Genomic DNA, 17,975 nt, shown 5'->3' with positions numbered 1-17,975 from the left:
ATTCAAGCATTACAAAGTCTTTAGTATAAAAGCTACCTAATGAGTGGTAGACTTTCTGAGATAATGTTCCCTATACGAAACCAAGAGTTATTTCTCCTGTTGATTTCTCCTTAATGTACACAATATATTAATTAATTGATCTATTTTGATTGATTGATTGTCTATTGAGAGGAACGAGGGTATTGGGTTTTATATTCAGGACGACTTGAGGCTTGGCGGGCCCTGGCGTGTTAAAAACATAATACTTCTCTTACAGTGCTGGCCAGCTTTTGCATTATGCCTGTTTTGTTTGGTCTCCATATAAACTGGGTCTTATCGACAGACTTAACCCTTCTTAGAAATTTACTCACTACTCACGCAGTTTCGTCTGCAATAGAAAATTAATAGGAATGATATAGCTTGGTGACCACTTCCGTCATGTAAATTGATATGTTATAGGAAAGAGTTCAAACTATTTCGATATGTATTCTCGCTACCACTCAGCACACACTCGGATAGGTTACATGTATTGATGGTTGTCTTTTTGTATTTCTTGTTTTATTTATGTAGCTATTGTTGTTATTGTTAATTTATTGCATGCTGAATTTGCTGAATTTAGTTCATTGTTTTTATTTGTGCGTATTTACAAATATGATATATTTCTATAAGGTTCGTATATATATATAATTTCAATAAACATTGAATCGCAAAAAGTACTTGCTCCGCCGGGAGTCGAACCCGGATCTCTCACTTGCCGGGTGAATGTGCTACCATTACACCACAGAGCGCTTACTTTTTCCGATTCAATTATTTTGTATTTGGCCGTATCTGTCACATATGTGTTTAAATAAGCAAACTAACATATGATCGGAAGACCAAATACCTGTCAAACGACTTATATATATATATATATATATATATATATATATATATATATATATATATATATATATATATATATATATATATATATATATATATATAAGTAAGCGCTCTGTGGTGTAATGGTAGCACATTCACCCGGCAAGTGAGAGATCCGGGTTCGACTCCCGGCGGAGCAAGTACTTTTTGTGATTCAATATTTATTGAAATTAAATAAGGCTATTGGCATTTATACAATTTAATGTATATATATATATATATATATATATATATATATATATATTATATATATATATATATATATATATATATATATACATATATATATTAATTCGGTTCGTTAACAGTAGTAATGATTAGGGGTTATCCATTAGAGCGTAATAAAATAAAATAGGCTATTAAATATTAATTGTTTTGGGACATGTTTCTGCTACTGTTCATATTTTTTAAAACATCATTGAATTATTCATCATTAGTGTATTTGCCTTTGTTATATTCTGCCTTATTGATCAGTTTAAGTTTGCATGATATCCGGTTCGCCATTACTGTAAAAAAAATTTATGTTTCCGCCCGGTCTGAAATTACTCTTCCAAGAAAGAACAGAACCCCGCTCTTTTCTCTTGTCTTGTGCCGGTGGTGCGCCATTCTTCATTGCAATTTTGCTTGTGAAGTGTTTAAAGTTGATAATCCAATTTACATTTTGTTTTCATAGCTTCCATTACTTATATATCAGTTCTTTTCTTTTTGACTGGCAAGAGTTAACAGCAAATTCATTTTTCAACAAATTAGGATGAGTTCATCTGAAAAATCGGTAGGCCTAGTTTATGTTATAAAACTAGCTTAGTCGCCATATCTTGATGTTAAAATTTATAGAGCAATTTATGCATCGGATCATTTTTTATAATTTAGGCTAGGCTATTAGTTATGTTATGATTCTATAGTTTGGTAAGGGCTGAATATAGTCTGTAAAATTTAGTTGTGAGTAGAATATCATAAGCAGCTCAGTTTTTTAAAGTCACGGCACAGTCTAGTATTGTCATTGATAATAGAAGTAGCCTATACACAGTTAACTAAATCAAAGTCATAGGTTTGAAATTAAGAGGTTTGATATAATATATACAATGTCTTGATATAATAAACATTTTAAGGAACCATCAAACAAACAATTAAAGACAGGCAATATGAATAATCTCTAAATGTGTTTTGTTGTTAGTTCCCTCTAGACAACTTGAATTTTTATTTAGCATAAATGTAGCCTAGTCGCTTATAAAATACCTATGTTTACTGGGTGGCCACCCGACTGGGAATTTTTCTGAGAACCGGGAAAATTACAAAAACAATTTTTTTATCTCCAAGAACTTGTAAATTAACCCTTTCACTGCCAACGTCCTGTTTTAAGGACGTTGTAAAACTATACCTAAACTGCCAACGACCTTAAAACCGGACGTCGGTAATCTACGCCTAAACTGCCAGCGTCCTTTTTTCCGGACGTTCGTAAAATAATTAATTAATAATATAGAAGTTCACATAATTGTCTTTTTATTTGTGTTTACTGTGTTCAGAATGAAGCACAGAATACGTAACACACATGTTGTAAAGTAATATTCTATTAACTCATTGCGGATCAACGACGTGAGGGTGACGCGGAGCGAGGCGTGGACCAAAAGCACAATGACGTGACCCTCACGCGGATGACGTGGTACGGATGACTCATTTGTTTTGAACGCTTATCGGTGTTATAAGCCTCGGAGATATTTATAGTCCGTTTTCCTGGACTGGCTTTTTTATCTTATCTCTGGTACTCGTCCACAAATACTTCCCTCGTTATCGGCGTACAATCGTGGCGTTCGATTTTCCTTTGCCTCGTGTGCGTGTACGTAAATGAAATGGGTGACAATTTACTATCACCTGAATGAGATAGACTATTATTAGAAATTGGAAGTGATAAAATTGATGTCGATAGTGTTATTGAGGATGGAGACGGTTCTATCACGCGTATTTGTCCACGTTTTTCATAATTACGCGGATACTAATGTTGACAGTGACAAGCGGGCTATCACACTAAAATCCACTACTAAGACAAAAGACAGTCTCAATACAGTGTAAATATTTTGTAAATATTAGATTAGTTGTTTCTTGAAGTGACAGTTTTATTACAACATTTTTTTATTGTGTAAAACATTTGATCCGTCCTACATCATGCAGCTACAACACGCAAAAAACGTTAGTAAAAATGTTACGTACCTGTATTTTTACATTTTTTATACTATAATATGACAAGAATGATTGTAAATAGCCTAAGAAAATATTCTATGAACTATTTTTAAGTTGAAAAGAATAATAAAACAGTTTAGAATACTTGAATAAGTCAATAACTTGGTGAAGCAGTTGTTACAGTGTGGTTTTTCAGATTGCCTTTAAATTTTGTGAGTTTGTAATAAGTCATAAAAACACTCATAAAAACTGTAATTTTAAAGATATTTACATAATTTCTTTTTTAAATTTGCTTAAAATAGTATTGAGCTTCAAAATAAAACACTTTAATTTATATCGAATGAAGTTTACAAAATATAATCTCAAGTCAAACTAAAAAAAAAAAATTTTATATAAAAGGTAAGTACATATTTTGTTTCAAAAAAAATTATAAGTTCCTGAATTGTACATTTAGATATTGTATTAAATACTACACATTTCTTGAGGAAAAAAACAAAGCATTATTTAGCTTTCAATGACTATAAATAGCATAGGTATGAATTTTTATGTGAAACATTGCAAAATGTCCAAAATTGGCCTGGCAGTTTGGGTACATGCCCATGATGAACAGCCTGGCAGGTTGGGCGCATGTAGTAACAAAATTGTCTGGCAGTAAAAGGGTTAAGACATAATATGACAGCTTCTTGAATTAAGAATTAATTAATCTTTAAACATCGTATTATACCCAACGTGGATCGTGAAATTGTGAATGAAGAGTGACATACGTTTGCGAGCTTCATCTGAGGGTTGCCTGCACTAGTTTAGTGGAGTTCATTTTGGTCAGTTCTACTCATGTGCCGCGGTAAGCCCCCTAAAAATCACATAACAATGCATTGGACAATTTAAAATCATCCGGATTTTTGCACTAAACGACTAGTACACATCAAGTGGTAAACTGGCAGAGTTTTACCGGAGCTATAAATAGGCTTAATAGTTTTGTTAGTTGAATAATATATGTATGACTGTTCTTCTTTGGGGCGGCCTACTGCCATGTACTTTAGCCTCAAGGGCCTATTGCGCACCCGGTTTTTTGAGTACAGCAGAATAATTTCAGTTGGATTTTTACCAGGCCTGATAAGATACCTTTTGGAGAAGAAAATAGTGGGTAAGCTATTAAATAAAGGCACGTTTGTGTTCCAAGATGTTGCACAGCAATAACAGAATGAGCAGAGGGCTGAGCAGCAGGAGAAACAATTATTTTCTAGAATTAGTGGCGGATAAGTGGCATCCTGTAGTACCGTCCTGCCGCTCGCATCTATCGTGAGTGTTCTCCAAATGTACAACACAAACATTAAACTGTAAATCGCCGTTCGATCCAGTACTTACCACTTAAATCGCGGGTGAGACCTTGGTTGGTCTATGAATAATTGCTCCTCTCACACACGTTCAGATTGTCATCAAATTACATAGGTTAAAACAAAGGTGTTATGTTTTGATATCACGGTCATATCCAAACCTCGACTGAACTGCATTTACGCTGGCACTCTCGTGAGTAAAATTGTTTATCTTGTTCACATTATGCGACAGTAGTTGTACAAATTCTCTCGCAACTTTACTTGCCTGTGTAAACGCAGCTTACACAGGCAATACGGTACAATGTATTGCCAGTCTACAAACGGTCAGCCGACCGAATCAACCATGCATGTCAGTTTCGTCATCATCAACTAGTTCTCTGATGAACTATTTACCTGAACGACTTCCCTGCACACGTGACTATCGGTCGCACTAATTGAACTGTTCAAACCAAACCGTCCAACATGTATAAGGAGCCTTATGTCATGTTTCGTAGTCCATTACTATAATCTAATGAACACATTGTGACAAACCACAGCCTTTTGTGCGTTTATTTATTTTGTAATTGTGTTTTTTCTTGATTGAGTGATTCTATTATTTTATTATATTTAAGACTTGACAAAATATTTAGGAGCCAGTAATTGATAACATTAATTGGGTACTTTGGGATTATACCGACCACACCAGTATGAAGAACACAAAAATATAAATTTATAGAAACAAACATGATAGAACGAAAAAACAACTCTTTGATTACAAACTTACAACGATTATCAATTTGTTAATGGGGTCAGATTCCGTTATATGTCCCCAATGCTTAAACTTTTTTCAATGAACTTAGAATGTTATAAAACGATGTAGTTGAGTAACAGAACTAACATTCCATCAATCAACAAGCATTTCCAGGTATTGTGATCGGTATTGTTGTCGCTGTTATCTTATCTTTCTCGAGAATCCCGATTACGGCAGGCCGCGCGGCATCACATGATTATTTAAGTTTTTTGCACGGTACATAATTGCCTTCCCATTACAATTCAATTTATATTTCTGATCAGCCCCTCTAGAATTTGATATTTTACTGATAGGTACTATCTCGAGGGATGTTTTTCTTTCGTTGACATCAGCGCGGGCTTCGGCAGCACCTTGGCCATATATATATATAAAATTGTTTACTTGTAAATTTAATTGGTAGGCCAAATCCAACAACAGTAAGTTAGGTGCTATATTGCAGTACACACACACAAATTGTACCTGGGACATTTATCACAAAATAGTGCTCTAGGGAAATTTCGGTTTATCAAATAAATTCTTTATCCCTTCCCTGTTATTAAGATTGTTTCTTTAATCAGCATTTTCCATTCTTTATTTTATGAATCTCATTGAAACATTTTAAAAAGTTTTAAAATGTGTCTCTTTTTCAGAATGAAAACCGGGAGCCAGAACAGCTTAGAAAGCTATTTATTGGTGGGTTGGACTACAGAACTACTGATGAATCTTTAAAGGAGTTCTTTCTAAAATGGGGAGAAATTGTTGATGTAGTTGTTATGAAGGACCCAAACACTAAAAGGTGAGTACCACTAAGTTTTGAAATTATTGAAATGTTGGTTATTTATATTTATTGTTTTGTTATTAATTTATTTTAGTGGAACTTGAACATTTTTTTAATCAACTACTTTGTAGCAACAACATTCTCTTTGTTATTAAAAAGTATTTGATCTCTAGTTAAAAATGTTCTTTTTTCACTGAAAACTGCTCTTGAAAAGCACAAAAGCTGGTTCTCTGGCCCCAAGAGGATCAACATAATGTAATCGAACTACGATAGAGTAATAAATATTTTTTTAACCGCTAACCTAACCGTATTTGGTATCATTTTGTTAACAATGAACAGTATAATACAACGATTATATGTAACTAAGGTAAATATTTTCATTTGGATATTTTATCATGAGTGGGGAATTTCTTTTGCGTGAGGTAAAAATGCGTGAGTAAGTGTGTCTGGAAAATATAGTGAAGTGTATACATTTCAAATACTAAGGTTAGCTCAAAGTTCACAAATTTAGTCCAGTCTCAGAAAATGTATAGTTTTGTATGAGTCTTTGCGTAAATAAATTGGTTTTAATGCAAAAACTGAAAGTAGTGTGAAGAAGCATGGGTTTTTCGATATCAAAAACACAAGGTTGTAAAAATGCGGTATCAATTTACAATAATGTGACCATGGAAAGGTATGTTAATTTTTTTTTCCCTGAAAACTACAATTTTTCCTGAAAACAATAGTGAAGAAAAAATTCGTCGGCAACAAAAATCAAAGGAGTTATGATTTTTTTGAAATCCTCTGAAAACTCTGTTTTTGACAGTACCTCTGGCAATACTATCCATATTTGACAGTTTGGTATTACTCCGCGGCTCTCTCAAATAAAGAAGGGACGCCATTTTGAACTATTTTGTTCCTCCGTGTCTATTCTTAACCTCCTAGTTCAGTAGTGGTAATGGCACACCTTTGTGTTGGATGTTCATTAACCCTCCGAGTGGTGAAAGACGCTGCAGCGTCTATTAAATCTCGTTCGCGAGTGGCAAAGACGCTCTAGCGTCTATTAACGCAAGCCTCTCTTGTTCTGGTATTTCCGATGTTATGCCGCGACTTAAACGCTATATATTAGGTATGGTTAGAAAGACCAGATTCTAAACTTTAATTTGATATAGTATTTAGATATGCTGGTACTAATGGAACTCTTACAAACGGTTTATCCACCTACTGTACTACCTCCTGGACCAAGTGTAGGTCTTCTTCACGAGATTGCTTATTTACCAGTAATTGCCCTACTTGTAATTTTGGGGTACATAGGGAGTGTTTCCCTTACCTGGAACATTATTGGAGGCCTCTCAAACCAGGAAGAATGATGAGGAATGAGGTTGGCTCTGATACTGACTAAAATGCAGTAAAAAACGTGTACATAAAAGTTTCGATCAGCAAATAGTGCGTTGTTTTTAGGAATAATACATATAACGGATACATATTTTTGTTCAGAATTAAATTTTAAACAAAATGGCTATTTTGGATTTGTGTTAAAAAATTAAGTTTAGGAACATTTACTCAGCCTAATATAAAACAAAAAAATTTGAATTTTTATTTTTGGAATTCAACCCATTGGTTTTTTACACCAATCCAAGGTAAGTGTTTCATATTATTACCATTCTACTCTGTGTGTTATGAAGTTTAAATCGATGTATGATATGTCATACTTATATAATATAGGTACAGGATTTTATATAAATTTTCTTTTGCGAACATACAAAATCAGTAAAAATGTCCCGCCACTTGGAGAAAAAAGTACCGCCACTCGGAGGGTTAAGGTAAGTGATAAGTTACTGAAATGATGCTGACTAGTACGTTAATCCTGTCAACGATGCCTGCCTGCTGCACACTGCTTGCTCTTTTAGAAAAAAAATTAACTCGAGCTTGCAAAAGTCGAATCCCAGATCACGTGATGCCCCTGCTCCTTAACGCAATAATGCCCGAAAGGCATCAATATAATACAATAATATACTTTCCCCCCCAGTTTATATGCACCTGTGATAATAATACTTGCCTATAAATGCCCAACCCATGAAAAAAAGTCCATTTTCCATGGTCATGCTATTGTAAATAAATACCAAAAATGCTTATAAATTGTTATAAACTCTAAACATAACCTTATTTTTATATCATTTTATTTACAATAAACGATAGAACACTATAATAGTAAATATTGTGAGAAAACCTAAGGTTTTTACTAGAAAACCTAAGGTTTTTACTATTTATGGTTAGTAGAAACCAAAGTTGTTATAATACTTTTCTAAAAAAGGGGGAATAATTACCAGTAAAAACAGTTATTCTAATAATGTTTTGGGGTTTTGTAAAATTTTATAATATCCTAAAGGTCAAGTTTGTATAGTTTTGGTGTGGGTGGGTGGGTGGGTGTGTTTGTGTGTGTGTGTGTGTGTGTTTATATATATATATACAAACACACAATTTTTTATATATATAAACACATACACACACACACACATACATACTTATATATGAATATTTAGTTATAAAACACTTAGAAAAACAAAAAAGTGGGTGAACCATTTATTCTGCAAAGACAAAAATAATGTCATTCTAAAATTACCCAGCTGTTAGAACAATAAAAAAAGTGTTATGTTCGGCAACTCCTTACCATTACGATGGTATATGAATCATGTCAATATTAGATTGTTTACATATTATAACAAATGAAATTAAGTGGGCCCGTGGACCAAATCAACGAAAATCTGTTGATTGACATTTAAGGAACGAAAATAAACAACGGATGTTCGTTGAATGGCAGTCGGAGGGTTAAAACTAAGAGGTTCTTTCTCTGAGCTTGGAGAGTTTACTATTTTAAGTTTTGGAAAATTTTATATATATATATATATATATTATATGATATGTACAGTATGTGGTCAAAACTAATTTTTACTACGAGCATGCATGTGTATGAACCTTTTATTACTATAAATAGCTCTTCCATTTGAATTTAAGGAGTGTAAAACATTTGCTATTTTGTATTAGTGCTAAAAAAGTGTTACAGGACAATTAATTTACTTCTTCAAATCCCTCACTTATTTACAATAAATTTAAATTAAAAAAAAATGTCATTGTGACAAAATGTTTAAATAAATCAACATTAAGTGGAACGTAATTGAAAAAATAATAAAATTTAATAGGCCAGATATACTTTTAATGCCGTAACTAAACATTACCAAGATTTGTGAGAAGTAAAATTTTTTTATTTAATAGTCCTGGAATTTTTTTAAAGGTAAGCACTTGAAAAATGTGGGAATTGTACAGGAATTTCATGATTAAATCTGGTTCAATCCATATGAAGTGATCCAAATGATGGTTGCTTGATCATTTTGAAATATTTTTATTTTTTAGATATTTTTACCATACTCATAAGAGGTTTAAAAATGATTTTTGCAGAATTTTGTCTTTTACTGTTTATGCGTGGTTGCATCTTAAAATTAGTGGATGCGTTTAGATTTAGTTTTATAGATGTCTTGTGTTTTATTTTGTTATTACAAAATTTATTTGACAGGTCACGAGGATTTGGGTTTATCACTTATGCTCGTTCCAACATGGTGGACGATGCTATGGCTAAAAGACCCCATGTCGTCAATGGTCGACAAGTTGAAACAAAGCGAGCAATACCGAGAACGGAGATCGGAAATCCAGAAGCCGAGGCTTCTGTAAAGAAGTTGTTCATCGGTGGTCTGAAAGAAACTATTAATGAGGATGATCTCAAAAAGTACTTTGAAGAGTTTGGTAACATCATCAATATTTCTGTCCCCGTCAACAAAGAAAATGGTTCAAAGAGGGGATTTGCATTCATTGAATTTGATGACTATGATCCAGTAGACAAAGTCATTTGTAAGTACCATAAATTTGTATTAGTAATTAATTTTAGCAGTAGTCTATGTAAACTTAAAACCTGTTTAAATATTTCATAAGGCAATAAAGAGGATTACCACATGATACTTTAAGGTAATTATACAATAAAGGTAAATAGTAAATTTACCTTAACCTAAAAGTACCTGAAGATGAATTTATTAAATTCGAAATGTACATTGTGTAATAAAAAAATGCATAAAAAGTGTTCAAACATTTCTTTTTGTTTAAAATAATAAGTATAATTTATTCATGTGCAATAGAATTTTAAAAGTTAAATAGTAATTAAGTATATAAAAATGGCACTATTAATTTATTTACAGGCCATTTTTATTTTTCCTAAATGCTGTCAATAGATAATGTTAACTATGCATATTATCATCTGGAATTGTCATTGCTTGTATTGTCATTGGATCACTTTTACATACATGACTTAATTTTTGCTGTTCATAATTAATTAAAGTAGTTTTTATTTTCCTCTAGTGTTTTATTTTAGATTTTTTTTTTTAATTATAATACATGTCATAAATTTGTAAAATACCAACAAGAACTTTTTTGGGTACTGAAAAACTTGCTTAATAAAGTAATTGTTTCACTTTGCTAGATTTTTAGGTGTTTTTCAGTGTTTTCAGTGCACACATTTTTTTATTTATAGTTATTTTTTAGTTAGTTATTTTTATTGTAGTATATTTGTTTTATTTTCTGTTTTGGATTTTTATTTTAGTCAGTAGTAAAGTGCTATGCTTTGCTACAGTTGCAAAGCGATAGTGGCCACGAACAAACGGTGATTTTGCCTTTAAGTTTTATTCAGTCAATGAAATGGGATTTACGGATGAAATAGTGCAATACTTATTCTTGAGTGATAATAGCGTTTTTAAAAGATGATTGCACAAAATGTACATTATTCACTCTTTAAGCAGTCTTAGAGTTTGGTTTGGTGAGTATTATCATCTGTTAGACAATTTGATAAGAGATGTAACTTGGTGTTTTGAGTAAACCAGAATGTCAGTTGGAATTTTTACCAGTCTTGAACAAGACACGTTTTGGAGTAGAAAATACAATTTTTGAAAAAGCTGTTTATAGTTGATTAGCAGTACTCTTTGAAAACCGTAACTTTTTTGATGAGGAACAGCATGGATTCTGGAGGGGGGGGGGTGACTACTGGTAAACTTTACTGAACTTAATTTATTAAACATTCTGTTCAAAAGCAATATAACATTTCTGGAATATTCATGGACTTGCTTATCAAAGGCTTTTGATAGTATTTTTCATGACAAATTGCTAATTAAATTACAGTAATTAGCTATAAATATAATCTTTGTAACCGATAACAATTTGTTGGAATTTTTTGCATTTCTAATAAATAACAAACATAAATTACGCATCGAAGACAAAATAATTAAAATCTAGACTTCTACAAGGATCTATTTTAGGCCTCTTTGTGTTCACCTGCTATAATCAGGGTTTGCGTGAGGTTGAATATCAATTCAATTAAAAGTCAGCTCTGTCTTTATGTTAATGACTCGAACCTCAAAGCATCAGCAAAGACTTAACTTGAACTTAAAGTAACTGCTTACACGCAATTGTCAAATACTTAATGGACATTGATTTAATGTAGGATTAATGACACCACCTTTCCGCTCATGTCTGTCGTGGCCAGTGTAGAGCGTTCTCTATACATGTAATACAAACATTAAAATTTTCTCCACTCTAACGCTCACTGCTTACCATTTACCCCTAATATTGAGAACGAGGCCTCTTTCTGTTCTATGAACGACGGAATGTGTTCCTCATACACATTCCAATTAGACATCAGATAAATAAGTTAAAACAAAAAGTGATGTTTTGCTTGAAATCACAGGTCACATCATAGCTTGGACTGAACTGATCGCTAGTTTTAAACAAGCGCTGTTTCAACCAGTATTATACAGTTGCTTGCAAGAATTAAAGAAGGAAATTGTTGTTGGACATTATAAATATCACTGCCATGTGTGAACAGACTTCGTATTGACTCCCGCAACAACCAGCGATACAGTTGTAGCAAGTAAAATTGCATATCTCAGTTCCTTACACAACAGTAGTTGCACAAATTCTCTTGCAACTTTACTTTCCAGTGTAAACTCAGTTTAATATTGTCGCCAGTCTGCAGGTGGCTGGTGGAGATGTTATCAGTTCTTCGATCAACCATTCATCTGAACGACTTCTGTGCATAAGTAATGACTGTTCGGGAATTTCAAACTGTCCAATATGTATGAGGAGTCTTACGTCATGTTGTTTCGTGTTCCTGCCTGTAATCTAGCAAACACATTATGGCTTGAATCATAGCCTTTCGTGTGTTTATTTACTTTGTAGGTTGTTTTGTTATGATGAGGTGATTCTATTATTGCATTATTTAAGAGCAAATGCAAAATATATAAGAGCCAGTACGGTAATTGATTATGTTAATTGTGCCAGAATTTTTGGGGGAAAACTATGGAAGATACTGGTGTCTACTTATTCTAAAGATCGCAACTTAACCGTTTGCGGGTAACTTCCATAGCAGATAACTCTCCGATGCATTCGTAATATGTTGGTCGGCATTGTGGTATATTTGGAGCTATGATACTTGTGCCAAACACAAGTATTCCTCTTAAAACCAGTTGAGACTTTAACATGCAATGGGAACTAATGGAAATTATTATTTTACTATCCTATAGCTTGAGCTGAAAAATATATAATGTTACACTTTGTTCATTTTTATGTACTCATTATTAACTTCAAATGATGCTTTGTAAAACTCCTAAAAACGTGTAACACTACAAGTGAATATAGTCAGCGCTTAAAAAGTTATGAGATAACACATATTTTTATAACAACTGTATACAATCTTATAACAGATGAGGTGCTCAATGTTTGTGTTGAATGTTCCAGTGCAAAGAAGTCATGTCATCAAAGGAAAGAGTGTGGATGTAAGAAAAGCACTCTCTAAGGAAATCATTTCCAGAGTAAAGGGAGGGTACCAATAGTGGAGCTGCTAACAAGAGAGGAGGAAGAGGGGATTCAGAATCTTGGAACAACCGACCAGCTCCACCAGCCACTCAAAACAAATGGGGTAACTGGTTTTATAATTGTTTCTTTTCTATATTTTGCAAACAGTTCATTTTGTGAGAAACATTAAAGTGTAACGAATAGTTAGCTTTTTATTAAGTTATGGATGATTTATGCAATTTAACCATTTACAGTCCGGGAATCCAGTTCCTGGCTGCAGGTTTGTTGGCTTAATTTCTTACTAAAAACTTAGGCTTGGCGGTAGTATTTACAACTCGCGATCGATTTATTTAGTGGGATAAGGCTGACGAGAATAGTGTTTCAAAATACAGTTACAATTTGAAAGGGTGCGAAAGCCAAACTAACCGCACATGTCAAGTACATTATTGTTTATCTAATTCTTACAGTTTCTAATCCATAGGGGAGGCTTAAGCTTTTTTATACTGTTGAACCAAAATGAAGTAAACACTTTCATATCCTTTTTATTTTGCTGGTATACAGTTGTATCATATTTCCTGAAAATCTCATAGTTTCTTTGTATATCTAGCAATAAAACAAAAATGTAGTTTTATTGGTCTTTTTTTAGTGAAAAGTAAATATGTATGAACTTAAATAATAAAAAAATTAAGATAAAATTTATAGCATATCATTTTACATTTAAAATGGATGCGATTTTGGTAAAATCAATATATTTGTATAATACCTATCTTTAGGGGTAGTATAATGGGTTTTCAATGGAATTTTATTGTTATTGTTGAACAGAATTCTGGTCACAGCCCTTTAAAACATCTTTTATGAAGGCAAAATAAATAAAAACGTCTTTTTATCATGCCATAAGAACTGGAATGCATTTGACTCACAATTCACGCTTATCTTACAATCAGGTCCAAAGGAAAGCTGATGAAGATAAGAATATGAAGGTTTAAAAGTATGTATATTAAAGATGGCTTAAGGAAGAAATTATGTATTGTGTACATCTCAAGAGTGCCTACTGGCATGAAAAAAATTCATGATGGAATAATTTTTTACTATTGATGATTTTTTTCCATAAATTCAAATTGTACTGCTTTAGGTTCTACTATTTCATGAATTAAATTCAATTTAGATAAGATGGATGACAACATTCATCTGTACCTAATAAAGTAAGTAATATGCCAATGGTACGGAAGGAACTAGTCAGCTTAGGCACCTGTTTCAGACTTAGCCAAAGTCAAGTAAAGAATTTCATTAACAATAATACAAAAAAACACATTGCATATTATTGTGCTTATCACTCAGTTCTATGCAAGTATTGACTAGTTTCAGGTTCTGACCCCTAACACCTGTTTTTGGTGATTTTGTTTCTCCTAAACCGTTTAGTGGCCTTCAAAATAATTTTCTAACATGCTGCTGATCTATAGTATCCTCCAATTAAATTTCTGAAATATGAGTATCTGTTCTTTTTATTAGCAATATAAGATAAAAAGCGATATTTTATTAAATTCACAGATACTTTGTTTCTTATTTCTAATGGCGTCATGTCTTAAACAGGTGGTAACGGGTATGGAGCCAACCCTTGGGATGCCCCAGGAGATAACCAGGTTTGGAGTGGCCCATCTCAGCAGTGGGGAATGAATCAGAATCAAGAAGGAAACTATGGACATGGCTGGGGAGCCCAGGAGAACTTCACCGGAGGGCCCATGCGCAACAACATGTACTCAGGTCAAAATAGGAGTGCCCCTTATGGTAAGTGCTGTAATAACATTATATTAACTGTTAATTATTATTAGATTTCAAATTGAGGGATTAGTTTCATAGTTAAGATTCAAGATTCAAATATTCTTTATTCGTACAATTATATATGTACAGAATTGCCTCACACTTTGTTGCTTAAAACTATATGTATAACCAATTTGATTCCAATATTTTTAATTAAATGAAAAAACTTGTTTCAAAAAGGTGAAAATCTAACATAGGTACACAACCTACTATTTAATAATTATAAAGTACAGTAATTTACAGTATTTACATAATTATAATTTACACAGCTAACATGGTTCTGCCTATAAATACATAATTAATAAGGTTAAACTATCCTGATTTTTAAATTAAAAAACTTCTATTGAAGAACAGTTAATTTTTAATAAATAAGATTTTACTTTTGATTTAAAATGACTATCACTAAATTCACAACATATTTTTGTTGGAAGATATTGAAAAAACTTTAATCCAGCATAAGAGGTTCTTTTGTTTAACACGTTCGCTGCTAAAAATTAAGTAATGTATGTTGCTAGAGGCTAATTTTTTTTATTAGTATTCACTTACCAATTTAGTTGTTGTGACACGGGTTGGTACAGAAAGGTCATCAAACACCAAAAGAGCCGAATTTCGCCATTTTGAAAACGTGCAGTAGATCTACCGCACACGCTCCTGGGGCCAGTCTCTCTTCGAAGCGCGCACCGTTTTCCCTTATTGTTTTTGAAAAACAGACCACTAACGATTGTTTATAATAATACTGGGAACAAATCACTTAGTATAACTAAAAATATATTGATAAAAAACACTAAAAACTACTATTTACAAACCCAACCATCCTCCCCAAGGTACGCATCATTAGTCATGGAATTGGTCAAAACAATGTGGGACACACAACCCAGGCTGTCCATCACATTCTAAACACTGCCACATCACGTATTTCTTTCTGCCATTTGCATAGCAAACTCTGCACCTCTTTTGTTTTACTTCTCTTTCCACAAGCCACTTTTTCTGTAATCCGTGAGGGTACATGGGGGAACGCGGCGGCGCTTCAGAGGTCGAGGAGGCTCGGGAACGTCCGGGAGTAGCTTGTCAATTAACCTCCAGACGGAAGTCGTACAATGGCATTTTGTTTTCTCCACTTGATGTGCGAACTTCGTTATAGAGATAGTGTGCATTCACTAACATCATCTGAATTACGTGGACAAAAATCTTCTGTGTACCACCGCAGTGTTTTTCCTTTCGCAAGGATAATATGACATCATTTGGTCACTGCGGTCCACGCCTTTCATAAATGGTTGTATTGAACAATTGGTAGTGGTTTTAGTCTCTCCAAACCACCTCGATTAATTGAATTCACCATGTCATTTTCAAATTCAGTGGATATGTAAGAGACAACGCGTTTGTCTTTCCATTTGGCGACAACAACACTTTCGGCGTAGCGGGCGATGGTTTCACCCTTTTTTCAGGGTTGCCGATTTGACTTCAGGAGATACGTATTTTCTGTCCAGCCGAAGAGTTCCAGTGCAATATGTATTCCTACGGAGCAGGCTTGAGGCAAGAGTAAAACTATTATAATAATTATCCATAAATAAACTGTGGCCACAATTGAGTTTCCCTTGCATCAGCTTCAATACAACATTGGCTGCATGCCCCTTACCACCGTAATCATCTAAAACTCCGCAATACATAAAAAAACGAAGTATTAGGCCATGGGGGTCACACAAACTGTACAGTTTTGATATGCCGTACTTATGGCGTTTCCCTTTTATATATTGCCTAAAGTACAACCGTCCCCTCCATAAAAACCATTCCCTCGTCAATGCACAACTTTTTTTGAGGATAATAAATTGAGTCCATTTTTATTGTTGAAGTAGTCAATTAGAAACTGTACTTTAGAAGCTCTGTTGTTTGGGTTAGGGTACCTTTCAAAATTAATGCATCGCAAAATAAGCATGAATTTGTCCCTGGCCATGAATTTGGGGAAGCACGTTGAAAACAGCTTACAAGTTTTCCAATAGTCTTGTATTCGGGGTAATTGTAATATTCCCATGTGCAGCAATAGGCCAATAAAACATTTGAGATCCTCCACGGTAATGTCTTTCCATTTATGGATTCGTGAGCCTGGGGTTGTAGTAGGTCCACAGAATAACTCCAACGCGTATCTATTCGTAGTAGCCACAATGCCCTCCAAAAAAAATCACATCCACCAGCAACAAGAAAAAATTGATTGGGGTAATCTCATTAGGCAAAGGGACTAAAAACTTTTCCTCTTTTGTAAACGGTACATCTTTCATACCTATAGTTTGAGGACTCCATTGTGGTGGTCTTATGTCATAGTCTGGGTCTTCAACCTCTGACCTCATCAGTCTCGTATTGTTCATCGTCGAGGTCCGGAGCATAACCAGGGACTCCAGGGTCGTCTTCATAATCAGAATCACTATTAGCCACAAACTGACGTCTATTCTGGATTCCACTAGTTCCAGGAGGCAAATCCATGTTTATTGTATTATAAGAATAACACTAAACACACAACAAAAACGGTAAAATTTGAAGTAGTCTAAAAACTAACCACAAAAACGCTAACTGAGAACGGCGACCACAAAAACGCGGGAAAAGTATATCCCCACGAGCGGCAAAACGGACAACCATACACGACGAGTGCTGAGAGCACACTGACTGGGTTTATAAACAATGGCGCTGTGCAATAGATCTAAGTCATGCGCGCCCTGGCGCGAGGCAAGCCGTGCAGTAGATCTACCGCAACCGCATTGAAGTGTTAACTCAAGATTGTGCCCTTCAGTAGTTACTAAACTTCTTGTATTATATCCATTTGCCTGATAAATTGTTTGGTGACAGTATTTAAGTGTTTTTGAAGTTTCACCATAAATGCTTATGTCATATAAAATATGGGATTGAAACAATGAAAAGTAAACAGTCTTAAGAGTTTTCACGTCACAGTAATATTTCATTCTCCTCAGAGCATACAGGCCGGATAACAATTTTTTTTTTCCAAACAAATTTAATATGAAGATCCCAAGTCAATTTATTATTGACTAATAACCCGAGAAACCAGTTAGCTGTTCAACTGTATAATCTTCTATCTAAATATTAGGGCTTATTGGGTTTCGGTTTTGTCTAGTATGAAATGCCATAAAGCTGATTTTGCCAGTGTTTAGTAATAGGTTACTGTTATTCAAAAATTTTATTATTTTTGTTAATTCTATTGAGACTATTTTCTCCATTTCTGTTTGGTTTTTTCCTGTAAAAAATATATATTGGCATCATCAGCGTAAAGGACCATGCTAACTGTATTGTTTTTACACAAAGCAGGCAATCCAGTCAAATAGCATACAAA

At 33.7% G+C, this 17,975-nt stretch overlaps 1 protein-coding gene across 1 annotated transcript in view; it reads left to right on the top strand.

The window, feature by feature from the left end:
• Window positions 1-1,451: 1,451 nt before the first annotated feature.
• Window positions 1,452-17,975, top strand: part of LOC124355266 (heterogeneous nuclear ribonucleoprotein A1, A2/B1 homolog) — a 33,668-nt gene continuing 17,144 nt past the window's right edge. The window contains exons 1-6 of the mRNA XM_046806320.1: window positions 1,452-1,672; window positions 5,829-5,974; window positions 9,507-9,838; window positions 12,767-12,860; window positions 13,078-13,103; window positions 14,414-14,608. Of these exons, the coding sequence (XP_046662276.1) occupies window positions 1,652-1,672; window positions 5,829-5,974; window positions 9,507-9,838; window positions 12,767-12,860; window positions 13,078-13,103; window positions 14,414-14,608 (814 nt within the window). The 5' untranslated portion in view covers window positions 1,452-1,651. The remainder of the gene's footprint in view (window positions 1,673-5,828; window positions 5,975-9,506; window positions 9,839-12,766; window positions 12,861-13,077; window positions 13,104-14,413; window positions 14,609-17,975) is intronic.

Source organism: Homalodisca vitripennis, chromosome 1, assembly GCF_021130785.1.
Source record: "Homalodisca vitripennis isolate AUS2020 chromosome 1, UT_GWSS_2.1, whole genome shotgun sequence".
Lineage (NCBI taxonomy): Eukaryota > Metazoa > Arthropoda > Insecta > Hemiptera > Cicadellidae > Homalodisca > Homalodisca vitripennis.
The sequence above is the reverse complement of the archived record's forward strand: the minus strand, read 5'-3'. Positions and strand labels throughout refer to the sequence as shown.